General features: G+C 44.3%; 1 protein-coding gene across 4 annotated transcripts in view; it reads right to left on the reverse strand.

Annotated features, from left to right (window-relative positions):
• Positions 1-79: 79 nt before the first annotated feature.
• The window catches only part of dennd1b (DENN/MADD domain containing 1B), a 72672-nt gene continuing 45475 nt past the window's right edge, over positions 80-27276 (reverse strand). For all 4 annotated transcript variants that reach the window (XM_035523299.2, XM_081708157.1, XM_035523300.2 and 1 more), the window contains 11 exons: positions 26405-26506; positions 18893-19018; positions 16785-16886; positions 14547-14637; positions 14223-14263; positions 13198-13245; positions 12884-12940; positions 12056-12142; positions 5646-5728; positions 5100-5316; positions 80-4939 (listed from right to left, as the gene is read on the reverse strand). In XM_035523299.2, the coding sequence (XP_035379192.1) occupies positions 4292-4939; positions 5100-5316; positions 5646-5728; positions 12056-12142; positions 12884-12940; positions 13198-13245; positions 14223-14263; positions 14547-14637; positions 16785-16886; positions 18893-19018; positions 26405-26506 (1602 nt within the window). In that variant the 3' untranslated portion in view covers positions 80-4291. The remainder of the gene's footprint in view (positions 4940-5099; positions 5317-5645; positions 5729-12055; positions 12143-12883; positions 12941-13197; positions 13246-14222; positions 14264-14546; positions 14638-16784; positions 16887-18892; positions 19019-26404; positions 26507-27276) is intronic.

Genomic DNA, 27276 nt, shown 5'->3' on the forward strand with positions numbered 1-27276 from the left:
TGTTTAATTTTTTACATGGCTGATTAAAGGCCAAATCAAACTGGCTTATGCACAGGAAGAATAGAGAAAGATAACAGTATGAAAGTTGCATAAACATCTAGAATTTATTCTTATTTCACAGTGTATATAGTTGTACCAGTGGTTCCTGAAGTAACAGCGTCAGATTAATCTACACTGTGCTTTGAACACTATTACTTCTATGCAGAGGACATGCAACTGCATTTGGAGTTGCTTAGGATCAAAAGTCAAAAGGATACACTTCTGTTATAGTACCTGACAGTTTTTTGTGATATATTTGTGCTTACTCTAGGAATCTGATTCGGATAGGAATTTGATTATGAATTCTACATGCCAGTATGTTAAAACAAAATCAAGAGACTTTGTCTACATTTATAATATGTACAATTTAGAGCATTATGTTTTCTTATATATTGCACCCAGACTCAGTACAAAGTTAATGCAGCTTAAAATCTCCCAGAGTGCTCAGGTTCTACCCTAGTGTCTAGGCAGAGAAGCAGAGAGCGCTCTCAGGGCTGGACTGGAACAGGGAATCTGCTCCAACTAACACATGCTGACTTTGAAAACAAGAACGCACTTAAAGCCACAAATCACTATATGGAGCTCGGGTACAATGTACAGAACCATTCTTCCAACAATTAGGACTAAACATTCAAGATCACTCACCAGTTTACACAGAATCTCTTGAAGAGGAAAATTTGAGTCCAAGATTTGTTTGAACATACTAAAACATGCTGGAAAACAACAGGTGTACACTAAAATGTACAATTTTCAACAACTCCACGGTAAAATCAGAGAAATAAACAACCAAAAAACAAAAACCTCTAAAGCAAAATAACCTGAAAAAAATATTTGAAGTAAAATATTACTTTACATAAGATCACAAATTAATATACTCAAACTTGCAATCTGGCAAGCTTTTGTTCAATTAAACAGATTTTATCATGCACTTTTTAAAGCAACTCAAGTATTGTGAAAGAAAGAACAATAGTTAAAACCTTTTAGTTTATAAGCTAAGACAGCGCAACAGCAGTAATCACCTGTAAACAGTAGAAATGGATATTTACCAAGATTTATATAGCACTGGACTTTACTAAACTGATTGTACCACAGATCAAGTATTACCCAAAACATGCATTTGCCAACAGCCTGGTGCCCAGTAGTGTTATGACTGAAAAAAGCAATGACCATTAAAAAAGTAGTCATGCAAACTTGGTAAGGTCTACATTAAGTTAAAACCCAACCAGAATTTTGTACAAAAAGATGTTAAAATATAATTCTACAAATTGCTTTATGTGACAATCAAAAATAAAAGTTAATTGAGTAACTCAGTAAAATATGAGAGGTAAGATGGGGAGGAGGGCTTAATATATTGCTATTGACAAAAAGAAGTCTGATTTAACAAAAACGGGGCAAAATAAATAATCTTTTTTTTTTTTTTATGTTACACCAATGTAGCAAACGAGTGTACTTTGCCTTTTTAAATGAAATGTCAGTGGCATGCGGTGAAATGATTTCAGGCAGGTTTTAAATACTTAATACTGACAGCACATCTACAGTTTTTGTGCTCATTTGATCAGAATGGGCTTGTGGTATTACATCCAAACTACTGAAACGTTTCAATTTATGTACCTTAAATGTCTCATCAATCATCACGCAAGAACTGAATTAACACAATAACATTCAATTCTATAACGTTCAAGTCTTTTTAAGCTTGAACTTTTTAAGCTTTTTAGTCAAGGTATTTTGTTAGTTCGTTTAAAAAGCTAATTAAATAGAATAATACAGCTATCAATGTGCAATTTGCATGAAAACACTGTAGAAGAGACAAATTGTAGAAAGAAATTAAGATAGACCTGGCATAAAGTACTGTACCTGCTCAGTGTTGAGTAGGATTTATTCTTCACTTAAGGCACACCTTTGACTTTCAACAGATTCTAAGCAGACCATGCTATTGCTTTCCCAACACGCAGGAATGACATTTAGATATTCAAACCTCATACAAAATATCTTTCTTCAGAAAATTCTCTCTGGATCAACAATTATGTCAAAATTATGACAACCATTTGGTGGACATTGTTCCAGGAGCAGAAATAAAATAACTAGCAAAGCAAAAGTTGTACCTAATAACTGCAATACATATCTACACTATCCAGCCACTTTATTACACACCTTCCATGTGCCATTACTTTATGACCACTTTATTAGGTATTGCCATTATGTAAGGGTAGAATTACAAGCCATATATAATTGGTCCATCAGTTGGCATGCACAATTCAAAACGTAGCCTCTACCACCATCTTCACTGGTCAGTTTCCTGCCACAGGACCCCTTGCTGATTGGACATTATTTTGGTGGCTGACCATTCTCAACCCAGCTGGTTCACGTTTCTCCATGCATCACTGCTAGTCCAAGAGTGGTCAGTCCTGTAGTCACAAACTGACTACCGATGAAAGGCTACAGGAAGACAAACTGTTTGTAAATAAAATGACCAAAACTATACACCCATCATGTGTTTTTATTAAAGTGGCTGGTGGGTGAACATCTTAATTAAATTTAATATAATTTAGAAAACACCAGTTTGGTTAAGAATTGAGACAGGTGAGAAAAAACAATTCTGTTAATTTGCTCATTGGTCTTACACTTTCATTAGCAACTACTTCCAACTTTTTCCACTTTCACTATTTGAAGCTCAGTACCATTAATGTGCTCCTCAAATCTCCATCTTAGCAGCAGTTTAGAATACAGCTGATTCTTTTAAACATTTTTAGCTGCATTTACCATATACAACTTTGAGAGATATTCATAATATTGTTATTGCAAAGGTCTAATACATGGCTCAGAACATCAAAATTGCATTTGCATAGTTCATCAGGGTTCCGATTTAGCACCTTCCTATATTTTGATGAAAGTGCAACAAAATTCTCTTGCTTATTTGTTCATGAGCCTTCAGGCTCAGCTTCTGCCATTCAGAAAATGAACATTACAGGGGCATCATGGTATGACCAGGTTAAATGACAGCATTAAAATAAAGGTGAAAATGGCCCTTGGAATAAATCAGTATCCCTAAACACCTAAACAATCATCCCAAATGGGAAAAAAGTGCCCTGCAAAACTGACATGTCTATTCACACATTCACTTCAACATAGTCTGGGAGTGAACAGTTAAAGGAAACTGAACTGAAGAGCTTAAATCTCTCCAATGGAGTCAGCTATGTCATCATCATTCCCGAGTTACAAGACGTTTTTCTGAAAGTTCACAATCCTCAGTACCAAAACAATGATCAAGGTCGAGGGAGAAGTTTACCAAATTTGCGACCAATTATTCTGCTCATGTCCAGCACAGTGGGGGTCACGCTTCTGAAATAGGCAAATGGGCAAAATGTTAAATCAAGGTGCTGTATACTGGCCACCACTGTACATGTTAAGGCTATGTGACTTACTGTGCAGACGAAACTGGAACAATTCATCGTTAACTGTATGTTGACCTATAACTCAATTATTTCAATATGTGTCCTGGCTTAATCTATGACAAGGCAAGCCCAGAGTCAACATATAAATACTAATTAGACGGAAAAAAACAAAAAAACAAAAACAAAAAAACACCTGAGAATAGTCTTGGAAAACATCTCTAAAAATAAACATTTCATCAATTACCTACAAAGCAACTACATAGCCCATAGCAACTCTCGGAGCGACATACATACACCTCCAGAAAACATGTCATGGAGGACTAAAACTGACCTACAGCTCCAGAGGACCCAAGGTAGCATTCATATATATATATATTCTCATGATTGCAGAATGACTATCTGATATCACTGTGCAGTGCCAGAAGCAAATCAGGACTCAGTTTAAGGCATCTTGTTAGGCTAGAATTCTCTTTTTAACATGTGGAAAAATACGTTAATCTGGACAGAACTTTGTTGTTAAAACACAGTAAGGTACAGTAACCAAATAATTGTGCAACTACTGTGCGCGCGCACGCACACACACACACACACACACACACACACACACACACACACACAGAGAGAGAGAAAAAAAATTGTAGCTTTTCTATGTTTTAAGTAAAACTCACTTGTTTCCTTTCAATATGCCCGTTTTACATGCTTTTCATATTGAACATTAATCATTTTCACAATAGCTGATACACTAGTTGAAAGAACACACAATTAACACCCAGCCTCCAGTAGCTCTGATGCAGAAAGGGGAAGGACTGCAACAGGAGTAATGGGCGCAAGAGGATGCGTGTGCTCAGAGAGGCTTGAGCTCAGCTCTTGTCCAGCCCAGCATTGTTGTGGACTTGCGCGAGCTGCAGACTGGAGTTCATAGCCATGCTGAGCCGACACACGGCCTCGATCTCCTCCAGCAAGCCTTTTTCCTGCACCCCCAGTTTCTCTTGGTGCTCCTGCGTCCCTTCCCCATGGCCCTCCTGCTCCTTCTCCCAGGGCACGAGCACCGAGGGATGCCTGTTGCTCGGGCAGGCTCCTCCTTGCTGGGATCGCTCTTGGAAGTGCCTCAGGGTCTCTCTGGAGAGGACCTTCCTCCGGAGGACGCCACAGGTAGCTGGCCTCTGCCCGTCTGGGTTCGGCTGTGGGTCCAAGGGACTGTCCGGCTGAGTGGGTGGCTCGGTGGCCTTAGCCACCTCGGACACCGGTGGCTGTAAGAGTGGGTCGGGATGGGAGCTCCTCTGTGAGAGTTGGGGGAGCTCTGTGCCTGCGAGCTCCTTGCTGGGTTTGGTGATAGGAGCTGACCAAGAACGGGTGCTGCACTGACGGCGAGGGGATGGTGGGAGATGCTTGCCATGGACGATGCTGTCGTCCTGCACCATGTTCCGGCCACTTGGCTCTCCACCCCCCACTCCAACCACCGAGCTGCCCTGACCTGGACCGCTCGCAGACGGAGACTTGGCGTTGTTCTGAAACACACACGTGCACGTGGTAAGAGACGCCCTTCCACTTTTTTATTCATGCATTTACTCCAAGGTGACCAAGATTTGGAAACCGGCTGAAAGTTTAACCAGAAGCAGCTAGGCGAAAACAAACAGAAAAGTAAATATAAATGAAGCGTGCAGTCACCGAGAGGCTGCAGTCCAAGTCGTCCATGGACCTGAAGAAGTCGAGGCTCTTGGCAGCAGAGAGCTTGCCCTGCTCTATGCTGGTGGTGTTCAGGGAGTCGAGGATCTCCTCCAGCAAATTCATCTGCCCTGCCTCTTTTGTCTCAGGCTCCAGCTCATATGAGTCATCACTGTCCTCTGTGTAGGACGGCATCTCGCCACTGTCCTCAGAGGAGATTCTACAGTCACACACACACACACAGACTGAATCTAGCAACAAAGCAAGATTTCACTGTTCAATCAAAGGTCACGCATCTCTAACAGGAGATGCTCAAATCGCATGGTTAGCTGAGAAAACATATTTCATGAAACTCCTCCTCCTCCTTATATCAAACAGAATGCCAAATAGAACACACTGTTTAAGAAGAGTAACAGTGAACACCAGATGGCAGTATTGCTATGACTTAAGGTACACTTGAGACTCAACATACTGTTTATGACCAGTTGCTCAATCGTAATCTCACTGTATTTGTAATGAAGCACTGATCGTTTTATTTCATGGCCTTACTTGCTGGCTGTGTCCAGCTCGTCTTCCCCGTCGATGACATACTCCGGAAAGCCCATGCTCATGGGGGACTTTTGACGCTCATGCTGAAAGACAACAAGGACATCTTAAAAGCCGCATGCAGCCAGAATGGAGCAGGCTTAGAAAGCTAAAATTTGCTCAGCGTTTCGTAAATGCCTCAGCACCACGCACACACTTATTTTACGCAACTCAGGGCAACGCGACGATGCGGGTTCCCCGGGCCCTGCACAGGCTGTTGGGTCTGCTGATCCCTGGGCTTTCCAGCACACCTGTGCTGCGCGTTTAACTGGTGAATGAAAGCAGTGAAGCGTTAAAAGGGCGCAGTCCCACGCTGCGGCTCCGGGCCTCCGGGCCTGTCGTTAAACGGCCTTGCCGCGACACCCGTGTCCGCATGCCTACACCGGCCAGTCGCCAAGGGAACCCATAAACGGTCATTTGCCACATTACCGAAGCTGGCCAATAAAGCAGAAGCCATCTCCAGTGTCCGAGGCTGGAGGGGAGAGGAGGCATGCTCCTCACAGAGGTCTGGGCTGGAGGAAGGCTACTTGTCGCTTCCACCATCCCAGCCTTGACCAGGTGAAGGCCAACTCCCAGTCACATCCTTTACAGGGTACAGTGGTGACCTCGGTCCAGACCAGCAGGGGTCATGTGTACCCCATCACTTTGGTAACTTGCGCCTTCTGAAAGGGCTTGCCGTCAGCCTCTCCTGAAGAAAAAAAAATGCCAAGAAAAGCGTGTCCTGGCCACTTATGTTTCTTGCTGTTGTAATAAACAGGAACACATGTTGGGCACTGATTGCCCTACTCGCTGGTAGCTGGGAGCTATAATGAAAGTGATTACAGGGGAGTTTAGGCCTTAAATTCCCCAAAAAGCTTTAATGGATTCCTGTGTCAGGGTCGTAAATCTGTGGCGCGAGCCATTCCTGTGTGAGTAAATGCATGCACCTGCGCACCACCGTCTCAGGCACCTGGGGATTGGGATCGGGCCGCCTGTACAGACTATAAACGTGTCATCTGGGCTTGGTTCTTGGACAAGGCCATGGCGCTTTGAGATGTTCACGCAGCAATATGGCTCATCAGCGTGGTGATGGGTAAAGTCCTCACCTCTGTCTGCCTTAGAGTGGAAGCCTGCCAGGCTAAACCTTAGATCAAACTTTTAGTTTCAAGAGGTCTAGACTTATAACTGTGAACGTTGGTGGTTGCCATAATTGGTGGGGTGAGAGGGGGTGTGTGTTGGTATTTGCCCTATAACCCTGTTTTGTCATTCTGTTAGGCAGCAGGGCATGGTGCGCAGTGTCCCTATAGCTCGCTTTGCGAGAGGAAGTGTTTATTAAAACAATATGAGTACAGTTTAGCCATGACCAGAGTCTGAACACAGCTCAGACACCCAACACCACACCTCTCTACACATGGCAATGATCAGTACACAGACTTCATTGACAATGAGTTCCTATCCTGACTCAGCCTCACAAAATGCTCTGTGTTAAGTTCAAATGAATCTAGACTTTGTACATCTTTGTTTGCATACGCTACATGAAGGCCATTCCACTGTTGCATAGCACCTGTAATGGCCACATCTACTTAAAGGGAAATATAAAAGATGAGAGGGTGGTGTGCGAGTGTGTGCTGTGTGTGTGTGTGTGTGTGTGTGTGTGTGTGTGTGTGTGTGTGTGTGTGTGTGTGTGAGAGATAGAAAAGCAGTTTAAGAAGTGAAGGAAAAATAATAAGAATTGGCCCTTTAACATCCTGCCTCAAGAATCCACTGACTGGGGGGAGGGGCTTACAAAGAGATTACACTGCCACTTCGCCTTTCATACTTTCCGTGGTTATATTTAGTGCACTGAGAGATGCCAGGAAAAGACACTGCACATGAAATAAAAGAACGAAAACTGGTTTTAACCATTGGATTGTGCCTGTCCCAAAGCTGCTGGTCTGGGAGAGAGGCAACAAGAGCCCGCACTGGTGCCTGTTCAATTCCTCTACACGCACACTAAATCAGCAAGGCCACCCCGAGCAGCGCAGGGTCAGTGTCTGGTGGGGAAAAAGCCGCCTCGAGGTGAAGTAATGCCACGACAGCCGCTCGGACCGACTCTCCAGAACAAACTCTCCTGTAGAACTGTTCAGCCTCATGGTGTCGATGAATTAGACGTTTGCTGATGCATTCTAAGGACCATTATTTGTTGTATCTGCATTTAGAGGACAGGAGACTATAAAATAAAACCAGAGTTTATCATCATATCTTAATTCTTACTTTTTTTTTTTTTTTTTTTTGGCATGACCTAAAAACATATTCATTTTGCCTTACATCAAGAGGGACATTTTCGTGGAGTCCAAGTAGTACGAAGCAATCACACAGCTGCCCAGTGCAACGGCTCCCCAGTGCTGCTTAAATAGCCACCTCCTGTTATACATTTCACATGCTGTTTCAGACCAGCCACTGATCTCACCCGCCTGGCAGCGGTTTGGAGGCAGAGACATGCCTGAAAAACGCAAAACAAAGCTCCAGTGCCTTGGAGCCCAAACCGCAGCCAGCGTCTGCTTAGACGCTCGGGCCAGCCCTCCCCGCTCCCCCCCGAAACAAAGCCCAGGACCTCGTCTCCGGTCAGGCCCACTCCAACTGGCTCCAGCTGAAAGACGCTTTCAGGGCTATCAGAGGGAGGCGCTTCCGAGCACCTCGCCAAGCCAAAGTCTCACGGCGCGCAAAGCCGGCCCATGCGCACCGACCCCAAGCATCCAGTAGATGGCACTTTGGTTACAGGCATGGCACTCCGTGGCCCACACCTCCACCTGGCGGGAGGAAGCTGGGCCGCAGCCGGTCTGGAGGCTGCCGCCCGCCCGCCAAGCACCCCCAAGCCCACAAAGCGCTGTGCCCATCTCGCTGGAGCCATGCAGATGTGTCGCTCTCTCCCTGATGCGTGCAAAGCAGCCAAGAGTGCTTCCTCTATTTGTATGTCAATGTTTTTTGACACCCAACAAATCCATCCCAACACTGGCAGTCCTCCAAACTCATGAAGCATCACAGTGGGCTCTCACACACTCGCACACAACCATACAAATAAAGATCAGCCAGCATGGAAATGAAAATAAATTTGACATAAATGGCTGATGTAGACAAACTACTCCTAAATCTAAACCTTGAGTACTAAATATCTCAAACATTCATGTCACAAAGAACATTATTAGTTCCTCTCAGAAACTTATGATAGATTTGAAATGTCAAATATTCAGTTACAGTGAAAGTCTGAAAAGAGACAAAAGATGAGACAGAAGACCTTAATTAGATTTCCATCCGAGTTTTGTTATTGAGAGTTCACGGGTCTCGGATCAAGCAGTCAACTGTTGGAGGAGATGGAAGATGAGGACTTTAGCGCATGCGACATTAACGGGCAGAGGAGAGCCTCTAATACGGCTGCTGCACGCAGCCGGTTGGAAAGAAGGCAGAGGACTGGGTGCTGCGGCGGAGATGGCTATGAATTATACACCACTTCAACAGGCCTTTCTGGGCTTTCTTTAATATGCAGAGTGTATCAACTGGCCCTGGCTGAAGGGGATCCATCTGCCTAGTGCATCCAGCAACCATGCGTGTGTCCGTCCTCAGAGGCTGTGAGACACTCTGAGGAGTTGGCCACACACACACACACACACACACACACACACACACACACACACACACACAAACAAACACACCCACCCCTTCATTCAGGAGAAATGGGTGGCAGAGCTATGCAGATGTGTGGGAATTGGTAGCACTTTGCTCAGGGCAGTGCCATGCACACCCGGGTAGGGTTTCAGCAGCACAGCCAGCCCCATATCCACTCACTAAACACTCACTTCATTTGTCCCCACCTATGACTTCCAACACCATGTACAGAGGTGACTCCACTAAAGGTGAACGCCATAACACAGTGAAACGTGGGGAAGACAGCAGAGCTTCGCGCCTACAGTGGTGGGGGAGAGGCCGCAGGCGAACGTCGCGGTGAAGAGCGAGGCGGCCGTGTCGGCTGGTGTGTTAGTGGACACACGTGGCCTGTCTCATTCTGGTATTCCTTTGAAGATAATGATGACTGAACTGCACTGCTGATTGATTTAGTCATTGATCGTACAGAGGGCCTTCGTGTCAGCCATACCCACGCTGGTGAGACATACACAAAACCGCATTCACAGTGATGGACACACTATACTGTGTGTGTGTGTGTGTGTGTGTGTGTGTGTGTGTGTGTGTGTGTGTGTGTGTGCACGCACTGTCCCTAGGGCCCCGTTACCGTGGAGCTGAGCAAAGAGGGTTGCGGCGGTGGGGGGTGTAGACTTGCTTCTGAAAGGCTTTAATTGGAAGACCTCTGTCTCTACACCTTTCTGTATTGCTTATTTAATACTAACCCCCACCACCACCACCAGCACACACACACACACACACACACATCCAGACAAACAACAATGCAGCAAATATCTCTGCTAATTAACAGACTGGAAAATGAGGTAGGGATGGCGGCCGAGGGCAGTCCGGGGCGGGGTCAGGCCAGGGTCCGCCCACCACCCGAAACACAAAGACTGCAGAGGAGCGGAGGAGCAGGACATCCCACAATGCCGTGCCTGCAGGACGTTTTTTAATGGTACCAAAAACTTCAGTTGTCCTGCCCTCTTTTCAGAATTTTGGCTAACTTGAAGAAAAATCTTCAAGCTGCCTTCTTGGTAAAAGAGATTTGTGAAGCCAGTTGCGCTGTGATGTTCACGGGCTCCTGTCTGTTGATGTCTGCTGGCTCAAATGGGGCATGAGGATATTTGTCTGTGACAGTGGGAAAAGGGAGGCGCAGGAAGCGCCGAGTCAGAAAACGCTCGTATGCAGACGGACTCTGCGTAGGCACACTAATGAAAAACAAAGAGCAAATCTGGAAACGAAGCTGTGAATTAAAACAAGCTGAGACTTAAAGTGGACTGGATGAGTTCATGGGTCACAGTTCCACTGGTGAATTTCAAATGTTAACTAAACTATCTAAATTAAATTATATATAGTTATCGTTTCCCAGAAGAAATGTTCTGATTCAGAATGCGTGTGTATGTGGGTGTTTGTTTAGGGCGCTTGTGTAGCCACTGCTGAAGCAGTGTCAGGCTCAGCAGTGACATGGGGGAAGGTGAGGATGGGGGATGAAGGATTGGATCGATGTAGTCAGCACAGCACTGTAGTCCCAAAGGCTCCATACCACCATCCATGGGTGAGTCTCGCAGAGAGTGTGTGTGTGTGTGTGTGTGTGTGTGTGTGCGCGCGCACGCGAGAGAGGAAACAGGAGTGGAAATGGTGGCTGACAGATCCCCAAGAAACTGGAAGAGCAGAGCTGTACAGGCCAAAACCAACACCAACAACACCGTCTCACACACAACCCAACAATGTTTCACACACAGAAAAACCAACACCAACGCTGTCTCACACACACACACACACACACACACACACACACACACACACACACATTTCACACACACAAAAACCAACACCGTCTCATGCACACAGCCCAACACAATGTTTCACATACAAAAACCAACAACGGCTCACACACACAACCCAACACAAACAATGTTTTACACAATGTTTCTCACACACAAAAACCAACACTGTCTCACACACATGCCCAAAACCTAACAACACTGTCTCTCACTCACACACACACACAGAAAACCCAACAGCTAATAGCAACACACCCAAAATGTTGGTATTACACAGAATACACATACATTCTGAATTATTACACCTAATATCAACATACCCAAAACCCAACACCACCTCGCTCACACACCCAAAACCCAACACTGGCTCTCACACACCCAAAACCCAGCACCAACACTGTCTCTCACACACACAAAATAGCCAACACCAACAGTCTCCCTCTCCCACACAAATACCCAATACCAACACTCACATACACAGTACCTAATTGCAACACTGTCTGTTTCACAGACACAAATACACTCAAAATACCCAACACCAACACTCACATACACACACAGTATGGTATATATCAATTAGAGAGTACATTACTGGTGGTGAGGGAAATGGTGGGTTATCTGTGGCCTATTTGAGAGTGTAATGGAGACAGGATGGAGAGGGCTAGGAATTGAGGCCACCTCCTGTGCCTATCAGGGGCTCGGCATCTCCCTGCCTGAGCTTGGCAACACATCACTGAACCACGCACACACACACACACACACACACACACACACAGCGGCCAGCTACACCACACGGCCGCCTCAGACCCAGCTGTCAATCAGGCTGCCTCTGGCCTACTGGTGTGCAAATGGGCGATTCTTTCAAGAGCTGGACTGTCCGGGAACTCGTTGGCAGTGCATGTGCGCCTGTGTGTGTGTGTGTGTGTGAGAGCGCGTGTGCGTGTATGCACATACCCTTCTCTTCTGAAGCCTCCTGGGTGAGAGGCTTTTAGTGCTGGTGGGAGAATCGGCACGGCACAGGCCATCTTCTTCCTCAGCCTCCTGCAGAGAGAGGGAAAGAAAGAGAGGGAGTGAGAGAGTGAGACACAGGGAGTGAGAGAGACCAACACAGACAGAGTGAGTGAGTGAGAACGACAGTGAGAGAGACACAGGAACAGGGTGAAAAAATGACAGACATTAAAGAGAAACAGACAGACAGAGATGGAGGAACAGAAAGGCTGACAACCTTGACGCATGCACATTCACGTCAAGCACCTGAACACCCTTCTCTGGCTTTGGCTGTATACATTCACATAAGCACTCTTTCCCATCACACTCACTGGGAACAGTGCACTCGCATGGCAGCACGCACTCTAGCACGCGCCGGTCTGTGGCATCTGGGCTAAACCGAGGGCCGCGTCCGGCCTGCATCAAGCGAGCGGGGGGGTCGTGCGCCGGGCACAGGCCGGCTGCCCACCACCCGACAGGCCTGTACCACTGTGGCTTCATCAAAGCCAGGGGCGCAATGGAAACATACAGCTCGTTAGGCTGCCTTTGAAGAAATCACTCACTCGTTGATGAAATATGCAAAAACTATGAAGGGGCACCTGAAAGCGCATGTGCGTCATGACAGCCCATTGCCCGAGGCAGACTCGTTAAAAAATGTATACTCGAACAAAGCATGAAGCCGCTTTCGTAAGTCCATTTGATACCCTGAGCTCAAACCTGACTTTTGGGCATACTGTGTGTATGTGTGTGTGTGAGTGTGTGAGAGAGTGTGAAGAATAAACCTGTACTACTCACCTTGTGTCTTATCCTGTCCTTCACACCCCATAAGCCTTTTCTCGCACGAACTTTGGCCTTAAGACATAGAAAAAAAAGTTAAGCCTGATGCCTTATTTTACAAAATGTCCGTTTTTTTGTCCACCATGAGAAACCACAGTAATTCAACATGAATCTGGCTAACAAGATCCTGGAAGAGCAAAGAAGGCGAGAACACCGTCAAAACATTAATTTATAGTGCAAGAAATAACATGCCACATTAGGGAATACATTAGCTTTGCTGAAAATAGACAAACGTTTTAAATGGGGAAGTTTTAAACAGGAAAATAACTTACAATCTTGTATGCAGATTTCACAGCTGGGCTTGCCTTATTCACTCCTTTCTGTGTAGCATTAAAATAGAAAATCATTTGAATAGAAAAAAAAAAATTTCCTCGCCAACATTTTTCATTAGCTTTGCTCCCTGAACATCACATGAAATATCATTACTGAAAAATATAATTTAATGGACGTGTCACATATAATCATAAACCGGGCTTCCAGCATAGTGCTTTAAATCATTATCAGGTGAATAAACAGCTTGTCTCTTGAGCCAAAACTTTAACGATGGTGCCCCCAATGTAGGCAAAATTCCTCCAAAATAACGCGTTTGGCGCCATTAAATCCAGCCATTAATGAGGTGGGCCCCCACGAGGGTTACCGTGCTGAGGTGGTTACACTGGGAGCAGAGCAACAGAGGCAGCAGTGAGTCACTGGAGTGCCACGCGCTGCTCCTGCCTCGCTCCATGGCAACGGAACCCTCTAGATCTCTCCGGCTCCCCTCTAGGAGGCGCACAGGTGGAGCGGCGCTAGGCTAGCCCGCTAAATGTCTACAGAGGTGTCTGGGTGGGGGTGGTGGTCTCTCTTATGGATTTGTGTCACTCAGAGCATTTGAACTTTGAACGGAACCTTTTTAAAAATGGCACTCTGGAGGACTAATTCAGCACGGGCTGATGGGGGGGGGGGGGGGGGGGGGGGTGTAGCGGGAGAGAGGAGGACAGCAGTGTTGAGGGGTTTTTCTTTCTTTCAATCTATTGAGTAATGGCTGTGTTTCCTGCCAGAATCCATGTGTCATCTCGGATGACTGGCTGTCACATCATATCAATGCCGTCTCGACATCTCCAGCGTCCCCCGCGCGCACCTCTCCCGCCGACTTCCACGGCACGTTTCCCCCCCAACTTTCGCACACTTCAAGAGCAAGTGGATGTTTAAATCTCTTAACTGTCAGCAAGAGACAATATCTGCAACTCAGCAATTAGCCCACTCACAGGTGGAATGAATTATTTAATGAATAATGAATTAATTAGCAAATGCCGCTTACCTTCACCGAGTGCATCCACTGTTGATAAGACCATGAATTACCTGATGGATAATGTGGTAGTAAAGGACTCCTGTTACCACACAAACTGAGCAGATTAAGCTATAACAAGACTATAACCTCAGAACGGATATGGACATTTTGTGCTTAAAAGTACCTGCTGCCCCTACAGGTTCTTAGCTTACCTCAAGACTTTGGCCAATTATTTGTAGTAATGTACTTCATTAACCTTTCATGTATTTCCCAGGGCTACTTCCTGAGGTAGAGGTGTTGCATGCGTTTTTTCTCCTTTCATTTTCCACCTCCAAACAGAGAAATGCCACTCACTTCCACAGAAGCCCCCCTCTGTGATCTCCTCCTCAAAGATGTCCGTGAAACCTCTTCCCGCGTTTAATTTGGCCAGTCTGTCATCAATAAACTGCAAGCATAAATCAGTGCATTACAAATTATTGGAGAGAGAGAGAGAGAGACACACACTGCAGAACACCACTGAAATTCCATCCACTGAAGTAAGTGTGTTTCTGTAATTCACATCAGGTGGGGGATTAACATGGCAGACTGGCATCTTGTATGTGCAATGCTTTTTGGGAAATGTAATTTCCTCCCTTGTCACGTAAAGGTTATAAAACAGCTTCCAATAAATCTATCCATTAGTTCCAGGCCAGCGATTGGCCTTCGATAATAAACATGACAAAACGGAAAATATTCCGCGCAGTATCCCATTAGTGAAGTCATCTTTACAATAATAACCACTACAGACTGAAGCGCACAGGTATGTGAGTGCGGGGCAATTCCCTAGTGAGCCCGTCATGCCGCTGTGCGCGGTGTTTCGGAAGGGCCGGGCAGGCTGGCAGGAAATAGGGCGGGGCAGGCAGAAGCAGGGCGTGGCCAGCCCGGAGCAGGGCATGGCCACTGGCAACCACTGGCACTGAAGGCTCTCCAGAGTCCTGGGCTCCACGCTGACCGCTGACAGAGGCTGCCATCGGCGCAGTGACGTTAACGAGCAAGGAGCCCACAGGGCCCAGCCTTGCTTGCCCTGCTGCCTAATTAGGGCAGATTAGCACACAGCCAAATCCCCACTCCGACCCTACAGAATCACGTTACGCACACCGCCCTCGCTCCACTAACCGTGCCCTCGCCTCCGCCGCGTGGACACAGATCTCGATGGCTGGGGTTTTTTTTGTTTTTTGTTTTGCCCCTCCTCCTTTGTCTCTTTATTTTATACATTTTTTTTTTTTTTTTTATAACCAGTGAGTAAGGTGCATTAATTGCAGTTTGGAGCGATATTCAAATAAGCTAACCCTGATAATGCACCCACATGGCCATTACGCTGTGCTGAAATGAAAGGTTACGGGGTGGTTACAATCAGAAAGCACGTACCTAAACTGTAAATAATACAAGATACACATACTCCACACATGACCTACGAAGCCCTTTTACTGTGCACAGTAATAAGAGACAGATGCTATTACAACTTCTTCCTCCACCATAAAACAATACCCAGCAGCATAATGGAGAGAAAACACCAAAATCCAGCTTATATGCAACAAAGATGCACTGAGAGACACACAGGGGAAAAGAACAGGGGAAAAAAAAAAAACAACAACAAAAAACTCATGTCATCCTACACGAGAACACTAAATGGTTAACGAGATGAGAGCTGTGAAACGGTGCCAGTTAACTAAACTAGGGCACACTGGGGTGTGTGTGTGTGTGTGTGTGTGTGTGTGTGTGTGTGTGTGTGTGTGCGCGCTGGGGTGCATGAGTGCATCAAACTTTCTCGCAGGCAATGCGAATGTGAACTAGCATCAGAGCAGGAGCAAAGCTGAGCTCTCTGTGTGTGTGTGTGTGTGTGTGTGTGTGTGTGTGTGTGTCAGGAGGAGGGTCAGAGACAGAAAGCAGGTCGCCGCTGACAGGCTTCCCCCACGTTCTCTTGGCAGCTGGCCTCCGCGCATTTCTCGGCACGGCTGGGCCCCCCCCAGCGCGGCGGACGCGGTTCACGGCCAGAACAGGGCACGGCAGCGCTGGCCTCCCCCGGCCCAGCCTGGCCCGCTGATAAGGCCCCATCCCGGAGCTACCGCGCGGGCAGGAGACCTGAGCCGTGCGTCTTTGAACCGCTGGGCACTATCTGCAGCTCCGAGAATGTTATGTGGACGGAGCGGCAGAGGCAAAGGCACGATTAAGCTCGCGTCGACTCCTTCCAGCAGATAAATTAAAAGTTATCCGAGGGGGGGACGGGCAGTGGTGTCAAGGGCTGGGAGTACACAGAGCTACTATCAGGGTTAAAAATAGAAAAGGAAGCAGAGATGCACTCCAAACTTTGAAAGAGCAGGAACTGGGCTCTTAATCAAACCCTTTATCATCAGTTTCAGAGCATCCGTGATTTAAGAGGTGCTTTCAGTCTGGGTTTGGTTTTAAGCTGTACTGAGAACAGAGAAGTTGTAAGCACTTCGCCATCAGTGATTGATTAGCAGTGCCATTCAATCACCCACTCAGTCAAAGGTCAGGTGAAGCGTAGGCTAGCTGGGGTCACAAAGGTCATGGACAGAGGTGACGGGTCTTTACCTGCTTGAAGAGCTGCAGGTTCACAGCCATCTCAAGGAAACTCCGCATGGTGCTGGAGCGATGCGCCACAAAGCTGTCCTCGCAGAATGTGATTGGCTCCCCCTGGGGAGAGGGAAGCTGGCTTTGATGACATACACTCAGGCTGTAATTGGCTAAAAAATAGGGGAATGATGTTTCACATGATGTTTGCACATGGAGGTTTCAAAATATCTACAAAAACTATGCAATTATTGCATAGAAATCATGCAATTATTTACACATTTTAATCTGTCCTCAAGTTGCCAGAATGAGCAAATGCCAAAGATGATTTTGTATCTGTTTGTTTGTATATGTCTGTAAAATGTATATTTGCACACTTCTCACCTTTACTCATTTGAATGATTTTTTTCAGTCTCAGATACTACGACCTCACCCAGGTACTTCCTTTAAACAAATGCAAGCCATTTCCATCTCTATATTATGACTATTATTATGATTAACGTATGCAACAGGGGGCAGCGCCTTGGATCGGTCAGCCATAGAAGCAGGCTGCAGGTTGCTAGGGTCACGAGCGCCGGAGGAGGCGGCGGCGAGGCTGGACGGGAGGTGCGGGGTCAGACCCGCCGCAGACCTCAGCGTGCCGCCACCACCATACGCGAGCTTATCGTGACTGGCGCGCGAAGCTGTCGCCAAGAAGGCACGTGGGCTTCGCCGAGAGGAGCGCCACCTCATACGTGCGGGCTCGTGGCAGGGCGTCAGGAGAAACCGAGTCTTTACATCAGAACAGGAGGACAACACACCTGTGTGGACCAGTACTTCTGCCTCATCACCACAAATGATTACATCAGAATGTAAACTCCAGATTATTCCATTAAACTGATACATTTTGAATTAACATTAACATTATGATACTTGCCTCAATAATACCATGCTTCGTAAATCTTAAATGCAATATAAAATGTGTGAGATTATTTAATTCTATATTTCTTAATTTGTTCTTTATCCACAATCTTAAATCAACTGTTTGAGCCACAATCCACTAAACTCCAATTAGTGGTGACAGAAACCCACAGGTTCGGTTTGCTTTACTGCAAGAGAGACCCTTTACACAGCACCACTACCATGAGGTAGTTTCTCATGTTAAGCCCTATGTAATGTTTCATGCTTAAAGTCTACTTCACAAATGCTGCCTATGACCTGGATGCACATTAAGATAATGTGAAATGTGGTTGGATTAGGAATAATCTGTTTGGGGGGGGGAAAAAAGAAGAAGCAACTTTTATATGAAAACAGAAAAAAACTAAATGTATAAATAATAATAAAATAAATGAATTCTATAAATGGTTTGATGCAGTTGCACTCAACTGAGACAGAGCTTTGAAATTTAAGTTGTGAATACCCTCTTAAAAAAAATATAAATAAAATTTTATGAACACATTTATGAAAAGTGTTTTTCCATCTAAGAAAAGTCGGTTTGTGTACACACCACTGCTGCAACATCAATTATGTATCCTCACACTGTGCGTCCACGCAAACCAATTATTCTCACCCTTTCCAACAAAGGCAGTCATATTTGACAAACAGCGAGCGTACTTTGTTTTTAGCCGGTGCTGGGCGCCACTGAAAGGCATGTTTCAGGAGCTCACAGGGCCTGTGAAGAATACCACGCTGAAGCTGAAAGGAGGCTTCAAAGAGACTGTCCTGCCTTTTCAGCTTCTGACATTTCACTGATACAGACAGGCCCACCTTAACTCACACCCGCACCCCCTTCTCCTTACTTGAAGACGGTGTGCCGCTTGGCTTTCTTTCAATGGCCATTTGAGTGCTGGAGGCCGACCCAACCCAGGGAACATTAGCCTCTGTGCAGGATTTTTTTTTCTTTTCTTTTCTTTTTTAAAGCACTGACTGCACAGGGAAAATATTACACGCAGGCTGTGGTTAGTAAAGAGGCCAGAAAATGTTTTAACAGGAGGAGGCTGGTCCTGAAATCAGCAGAAGCAATTCACATGCAAACAGGCCATGGTAAATCGACGCTGTGGCAAAACCAAATGGACAAGGGGGGGCGGTCGAGCCCTCGGTGGCCGCTTAGCTGTGAGGGAGGAGAGAAGGTGGGGGGGGGGGGGGCTCACGGGTTTGTATCTGAGAGCGTCTCGGTAGGAGCCGAACAGCGCAGCCTGGGAGCGCAGGAAGGCGCGAGCCACTCCACTGCCTGTGGCCGTCGACTGCTTCTTCAGCTTACTCTTCAGACTAGAGACCTGGGGGGGGGGGAGCAAAAAAGAGAGTGTGTTAAATTAGCACCTCTGAAATTGGTGGCGGGAGAGGCAAAACCATTCAGGGTGTGAAAGTGTCACATTTGCAGGTCACCCCCGAAAAAGAGGAAGAGAAAGAAACGAAAAGGAGCCTCTTCACTCTCCTCATAGCTTCTCCGCGGTGCTGCCGAGAGCACCTGCTGCTCTGTTAATTGAGGCAATGGTAGGGCATGTGGGGGTGGAACTGCATTGGGGAGGGGGGGGTTAGTAGCTGAAAGCAAAGAGACCTCAACAGGGCATCTTTCTCTTTACAACCCCTCCCTCCATCCTAAAAAGTTTCTTGACATACATAAGCTTTAATTATTTGGCCATCTTTCTAAGGTTACTGTATTGTAGGGTTGGGGGGGAGGGGGGTACGCAGTATAAACCTGTAATGACATATACAAGGTTTCCACAGAAACAGCATGTTTCGAACAGAGGTCCTTCGTGACTGTGTTCTTCACTGTCATTTTCATTTACAGTACACTACAGTTAGGATAGGGAAGGGATAACGAAAGTAGATGCAAAAATAAACATGCTTCATAAATAAAAGTTAAAACAAACACACACAGGCTACTTTACATATTCTTCATAACAGTTACTGTAGGACGCATTTCTGCCAACAGGCTTACTAATCAAAACTGCTCATTAGTATGGCTGCATGGACATGCTACTGTGCAAGTACCCAAGTGCCCCTTCTGTTGATATGATGAAAGGTTCTATAATGTTAGAAAATCTGGCCAATGAAATTTTAGGATTTACCAACATTATTAGTAAAACATCATGGTCTATGCACATTCCATGGGGGGGGGGTGTTATAAAGGGTACCTGCTTTTTGTTCTGCACATCCACTGCCCTGAAAGTACATATACATATATTAATCAAAAGAAGAAGAAAAAACACAAGAAATAAATCAAAAATAGAAGAAAGAAAGAAACCAGGCAATGCATGGCCCATTAAAATTGTTACAGAAATTTGCTGTCATTGACATCCTTGAGTGCTGCCATCTCCAGTAAGACTAATACTCAAATCCAGAGCCATAGCAGCAGTGCTTGGACATGCGAGATAAGACAATTTTGGACATTTTGATTACGAAAGCACTCACCATCCACTAAAGCCTCGTTTACATTCCAGCATTCCAAGGTTAGCGTCTAACGTCAATCGGTTCGCCTTCTTTTATCATTGAATGCCGAGGACAGATTGAAAACCTCAAGCTGATGTTTACATGCTGCTTTTTTTAAACTAGAACTGGGTCCAAATTCACCCCCTATGCAGTGAGCAGTGAATGAATGAACGAGTAGATTATTTCAGACCAACTCAGTCTTTCTTTGGATGCCATATGACACTTTTTAATGCCACTCGAGGCCAAAACTGACAGTTTCTCCAATTAACCACATAGTGTAAAAAAATGCGAAGTGTGTTGCGCAAGCTAGAGGGGAGCGCTTCAGTCGTGGTGCACATTGTTCCCTAACTAGGTGCAAAGAGGCCTTCCAACAAACATGGAGGAGGAGAGGTCATCTAGACAACTCGATATCAGTACTGTGTATTACATCACTACTGACATTGCTGAAACTGTGCAATATTATAGGTGGAATTTTTGAAGTGAATCCCATTCTTGGAAATTCAAAAGAATGCTCACACAATGCCTTGCTACACTTTTTACATCCTTTTTTTGATCATCGCCATCAGAGCACACTTTTTGCTCATGGCGTCCCTGAGCTGCCATTGCTAATGCTCACAAGCAACAAACAAAGTTTAGCGGTGCTAAATTAACAAGTGTCATCTCGATAGTCACACTGGACCAAGCGCTTTTATGTTTATGTAAAGCTGGCACCAGATTAATATTTCATGTTGATGCATTTACTATTTCCTCCCCAAAAGTTTTCATTAAATTGTCTTCTTTTCTTTGAAAAATCAGACAACAAACTGTCATTCACACACGGGAGAGTTTACCCAGCAGGCATGTTGGGAGGAGGTATAACGAAGTTATTCTGCTCAAAAAGTAATTAGCATCTAAATGTCTGCAATGATGTGTGGCTAAAATTTCAAACATAAATCTATAAATTTAAAAGTCTTTAAAGTCTTAATTTCAGCCAATTGCTGAAATGAATGCATCTTTCTATCAAATAATGAATGTATCAAATGTATCTTTCCTTTGAATTTATCTAAGAAAAGCCCTCATCCACAACCCTCCAACCCCCCCCCCCCCCCCACACACACACACACACAACTCTATTGGATTGCATGAAGAGTAAAGGAAATAAAGCTCAAATTAAGAATAGGGCTTGTGATTGAGGCACACGCATCTCATCAGGCATGCAATAACAGTAATTGATCTGTCAGACTAATTAACTATTATACTTTGAGTATCACTAACGAGACATGAGCAGGGGGCATCAGAGGGAAGCTTAGCTCTACAGGTGATAAACCTATTTGGCAGTGACATTTTTTAGTGTAAAGTCACTCAGCCTATGATCTGATCAAAGGAAGAGTCCCCCATTGGGTCCAATTATAAACCATGGTATTGTGGGGTGGTGGGGGTAACGAGAGAAAGGAGAAGGAGGGGTGATGTTGAGTTATGATATTCATAATCTATGCAGAGAGGCCTTTCCAGTATAGGTCTTTTCCCCATGGCTGTGATCTTTTCAATTTACATCAAGGGAAGACGGTTTGGGATGAAAGTGCTGCGTCCGACTCGCTGGGCCCACAGAGGGCAAACAGGGGGCCTCATTAAACTCTACTGCATGGACTCCCCAACAGGGTTTGAAGTGCGTCAAGTAAAGAGCATGGGGTCAGAGGTGGCCCAGAAAACAGATCTCCATTTAACTCACCAGCTGGAGATGATAATTAGCAGGTGCATCACTGTCTCCTTTTGGAAAAGGATGATGCCGTGGGCTTCATTTCACTGGTGGGCTGGTGCTATACACACAGATCGGCCACGCGATGGATGGATGGATGCACACACACACACACACACACACACACACACACACACACACACACACTCACTCACTCACTTCTTCACAGAGCTGTGTATACTCAAAAGTAGTCTATATAATTATACTGGACAAGTCCTGATCACAGATTTGCAGAATATCATATTCAATACTATAAGCGTGTAGGCCTATGGCTGTAAAAGCAAGTAATAAACTGAACACTAAAACAACTGTTTCAGCACTGCAATAGATATGTTATTGTTTAATGTATAATGCATATATTAACAAATTGAATGTTAAATAGAACCATTTACCCCTATTGTATTATTCCAGTATGAATGAAAAACAACCACTTAATCAAATAATTCCAAACACATGTGAACACGTTAACTCTAAAATGAATCCATGTAAACACCAAATCACTAAATATTGGCATCACTCTCATAAAGAGCAACTGAAACTTTAGGGGGGTTTTTTTTGGTTCCTAAGTCTGTGGTGGTGAGTGGCGCTTTGTTACAGATTCTGTCCAGGGATGGAAAGCCGTGGGGATGCAATTAAAAGAACTACAAAAGAAAAAAGGAACAGTTATGAAAATCTGCTGCACTCCTTTGATGTGCTGCAGGGAAGTGTGTGTACAGACACGCGTACCGTACCAACGCACACCCTCAAACAGAACACAAAACATTGCCGACGTTTCAGCCGCCACGAGAAAGGAGCGGCTGAGAAATAAAGGGCACATACTTCTGCTCCGGCGAGCGCGAGCTTTCCAATTCTTTTTAATGGTGATTGACTAAAAGACAAGAATTTCAGAAACTGTTTAACATGGCTGTATTGAGTGTAGCATCTAAGCTCTATGGGGCAAAAGAAGCCAAAGGAAAAACTGCACTAAGTTACTCTGAGCGCATAACAAGGTGGTAAACTAATGGAGCAGTATGCTTATGTCTTCACAAGGCTGTGCATAGCAATCGTAGGTATGCTGTAGCTTCACACCCCACCAAACATTCTGAACCATTGATCATGTGAATAGGTTGCTCAGTCATTACCAAGAATCTTTTGAACCCAGCCCGCTGCGAGCCCATAGCCCGGCATGGACATACTGTGGACACAGTGGGATGCCCAAAGCCTGACGCGGACATACTGTGGATACAGTGGGACACCTGAAGCACTGAGATGGTGTGAGAGGTGGTGACCCTCGCTCTGGTGAGCGCCCCAAGCACAGCCTTGACTTGTTTGTGATGCAAAAGGAAACAATGGGAACAGGAGAGACAGCAGATGTTACAAAGCCAAACTTTCCCACTCTTGACTCTAATTGTTTGGCATGTTGACTAATATAGTTGTTGTTGTTTTTGTTGTTGTTGTTTTCTCTCTGCAAAACACTGGAAGCTTTTCACAAGTCCCAATTAAACACCTTGTGTTTGATTCACTGTGCCAGGTGATCTCAGAGGACACACCTCGATATTGTACTTTCTACTGTTCATTTGTTAACTTTCATTTGGCAGCTTAATATGCACATGGTGGGTGTGCAAACTCAATTTTTTACAGATTTTTTTTTAAAAACATGAATGATCAAACATGGAAGGATGCAAATATAACCTGCATCTACAAGACCAAAAAAAAACAAAAAAAACCAAACCAAACCAAAAAGGAATGTCATCAGAAAAACAGGCAAAAAAAGAATAAGAAAGCAAAAAAGAACAAACAGAACTTTGTGCTTCTGTCTCTTGTAATAAAAACCAAAAGAATTTTATAAAGGTGTCTATCTTAAGACTGATGTGTGGCCTGCAAACAACAGATCAAATAAAAATCACACGGAATTCTTTGCTGTTTGGTACCATAATGGATTCATAATTTCCTATTTTTAGAAAGTTTTAATGACTACAAAAGTAAACACTCTTTCCCGAATTCCAATTATAACCGAACAAGGAAACAGAGCAGTCGCACCATTTTTGTTTTTGCGAGGAGAGAAAAACACCTTCATCTGTTGGTGGAAAAAAAGGAATGAAAGCCAAAAAAAAAAAAAAGGTTTTTTTTCCCAGCAAGTTCAACAACCTCTTACTAATCAATTATAGTTCACTATTTTTATATATCCTAACATAATATAAAGCAGTATTTGTGAAACATGCATACAACACAAAGCAGAGTAAAATAAATTAAATAAATGAAGGTTCAATATGGAACAGAATTTAGGTTACTCCACTGTTTACTGCCATACTTAAATTCATCTTATATATTATTATTGTAATACATATGAAGCACATTATATCTTTGTTAATGAAAAAAGAAAGTTACAGTGAACTTGGGAAATTGTAAGATGCCCCTATCCAAATTTGAAGACTCGTGAAAACCGTATGAAAAATTTGCATGTCAGTTTCTAAATAAGATGTGTAAGAACAATGTCAATACTACTGTTAACCCAATATAAGTCAAAACATACTGTGACACAGACTGTGAATCAAAAAAGTAATTAACACTGGACTTTCATCTGTCACATTCAATGTCTTCAATAAAAAACAAAATTAAAATACACAAAACCACACAACACATGTAAAGGATCCATTCCAAACAGACGGCCACGTCCGCTGTGAGCCACACCAATTATCCTCTCTATTTGTAAATCCGTAGTTTTCACATGGAACGGAAGCACTACTGGCATGGTAGCATTTCTAATAGTCAATAAATCTAAAATATTATGTGTGAAATTGGGGGGAAAAGCCCATTAAGGGACAGACAGCAAAATGCACAGCACAGGGTCCTGTCTGAAAAGAAGGCCAGGTAATTCAGGACAACTGTCACCTCTGACCTGGCGGGAAGCGGGACGAGCGGTCAGACTCACCAAATAATAGACACCACATGGGAAACCAAAATCCTTCAAACCCAGAATTATATGAATCTCTAAAGGTTCAGCCTAAATTACCGACTACTTTAAAGCACAGAAAGAAATGCTTCAGGGATGGTTTTATTCTATTTTCTTTTAAGTACTAAAAGGTATTGATTTTCTTTTAATACAGGAATACTAAAAATCTGTATTTTAAAAAGTAAGAGGCCACAAGGAAAAATTGATGCTCAATTTCTAACAGAATGTTGCTAAAATACACAATGACGAAGCTCAAAACTATAGGTTAACTGACAGTAATTCTCAATCGTAAGTTTTCAGTTGTATCTATGCGCTCATGCAAATCGTATTTGAAATATTGATTCGAAGGCTGCTATCTAGTATAAAATGCTGTGTGACGGGCAGTTTAACTAGCATATCCTCATATGCTCTGCTCAATTATAGCCCATTCTTTTGGTTATGAATTTTAATATCCCCAAAGGTGATAAGGAAAGAAAAAAAATTTATTTTGTGGCAATAAATATATTATTGCAGGTGACATTTACATTTCAGGTGGGGTAATTTAACATGATATGCAGAGCATGTCCTATCATTACTCAATGAAAAATTGTGTGAAAGGATCAAAGCAAACATCGTGCTGCCACTTAATTTATCATACCATGAAGACAAAGGATTTTTTTTTGCCTTCCTGTCAGTTTCAAAAGACCAGAGTCCTTTTTATGACACACTCAGTTTGCAATTTAATTTACAAATGGAATGTCGGCGCTGAGACACGGAACAGTAAGGGCTTCCCCCCTCCCCTCCTGCTTAGACAGACAGCGGTAGGGTTCCAGTTAGTCGTATAGGACCGCCAATATACACCCCCCAGCAGGCGGGAGACCAGGAGCGGTGGGGAGAGGGAGAAACAAACAAATTCCTTAATGTTCAAAAGGACAGATGACAGACATATTTCTGACCCTGACGGTAGCTGCGTTTCCTGCTGCACTGACCGGTGTCACCACAACATTAATTAAAGGGAGAAGGCGCTGGCAGGTGGCTGATAATTGGCCCCCTTCTTCTCTGTACCTGCTGAAAATCCAGCATGCTCGCGCACAGCAAGGCACGCCACTGGCCAGCCAGAAAGGCACGCTCCATAAGAAATAATGATTAAAATGAAAGGGAGGGGGGCGTGGATGGGGGAAAAAAAATAAAGACAAAGATGAAGGCAGAAGCTGTATGTTGGCCACACGGCAACTAGCCTCTTCCTTCCAACATTGCAAGGCAAGTTTACTGATAGACCGCTCCAGCTATGCCGGGGGGGAACGGGTGTTAAGAGAGAGAAGCACTTTTCTCTGGCCGGAGTGTGTGTGTGTGTGTGTGTGTGTGTGTGTGTTAGTTAATGTTCAAGCTGAAGAGATAGGGAAAATGAAAGCCTGTGGAAGCAGGGGGGCAAGTGTGTGTGTTCTTGGAAGAATCATAATGGGGAACATGACGACCAAGAGTCTTGTGTGTTTATTTGTGTCCATATGAGTATGTATGAGTTTATTTCTGAGCATGTGTGTAAGTAAATGAAGCTTATTCTAGGTGAGAACTGAAATCACTCACCACATCACTGGGCAGGTTGTGCAGATCGTCTATGGAGCTCTCTATGGTGTTGGTGTCCACATTAAGTATGACCACGTCTTCAAGGGATCTGCTCTTCACCCTCTGTGTGAACATGGTCATTTAGAAGTTTCCAGCAAAAGTACAAGAATTGCAGTTACACTACAAAGTCAGTGTATGCACTTTGCTTATAAAGATGATCACTAATTAAGAACTGAGGCAACTCACAACTTTGAACATTATAAGACTTCTTGAACTAGGACAATAAATATGCCCTGATAACACAGTGAAACACTGGCAGTAAGCACAACTGTATTCAAGTGACTACACTGGCATATTTTTATAACACCATACAAATTCAGTGAACAAAACCTTAATGTAAAAACAAATAGATGCTACTCAATGGTCGCAGTAAAGTAGTTCAAATTAAGTCAAAATCAAATTATATTTATAAAGCCACAAATGCAATACAATCATTCCTTCATCATTAAATATTTACTGCATGTTCAATATAAAGTTTTAAATAAAACTTCAAAAATGTTATTCAAAACTTCAACACTAACGGGTTGGTGCAACATCCAGCTTTCAGTGAAATAGCAGTATATTACAGAGGAGAAACGCAAACGTAAACACACTTCTCCAAGCTCATCAAATATGGAAAAGGCTGCTTTCAGCTACTTCGGGAAGGGGAGCATTTTGTCGAGATGCCTCCTGCGTGCATCCGAACGGAGGTAGTGGCACGTCATTGTGGTAACAAAATCGCACAATTATACTGCCAGTGCAGGTGGAAGAAACAACCAAGCATGTGGAGAGAAAAAAAAAAAAAAAAAGGAGAAAAAAAAAAAGAAACAAAACCCCAAACCTAGGTTTGTCAC

This window comes from Electrophorus electricus, chromosome 26 (genome assembly GCF_041902795.1).
Source record: "Electrophorus electricus isolate QZ-2024a chromosome 26, ASM4190279v1, whole genome shotgun sequence".
Lineage (NCBI taxonomy): Eukaryota > Metazoa > Chordata > Actinopteri > Gymnotiformes > Gymnotidae > Electrophorus > Electrophorus electricus.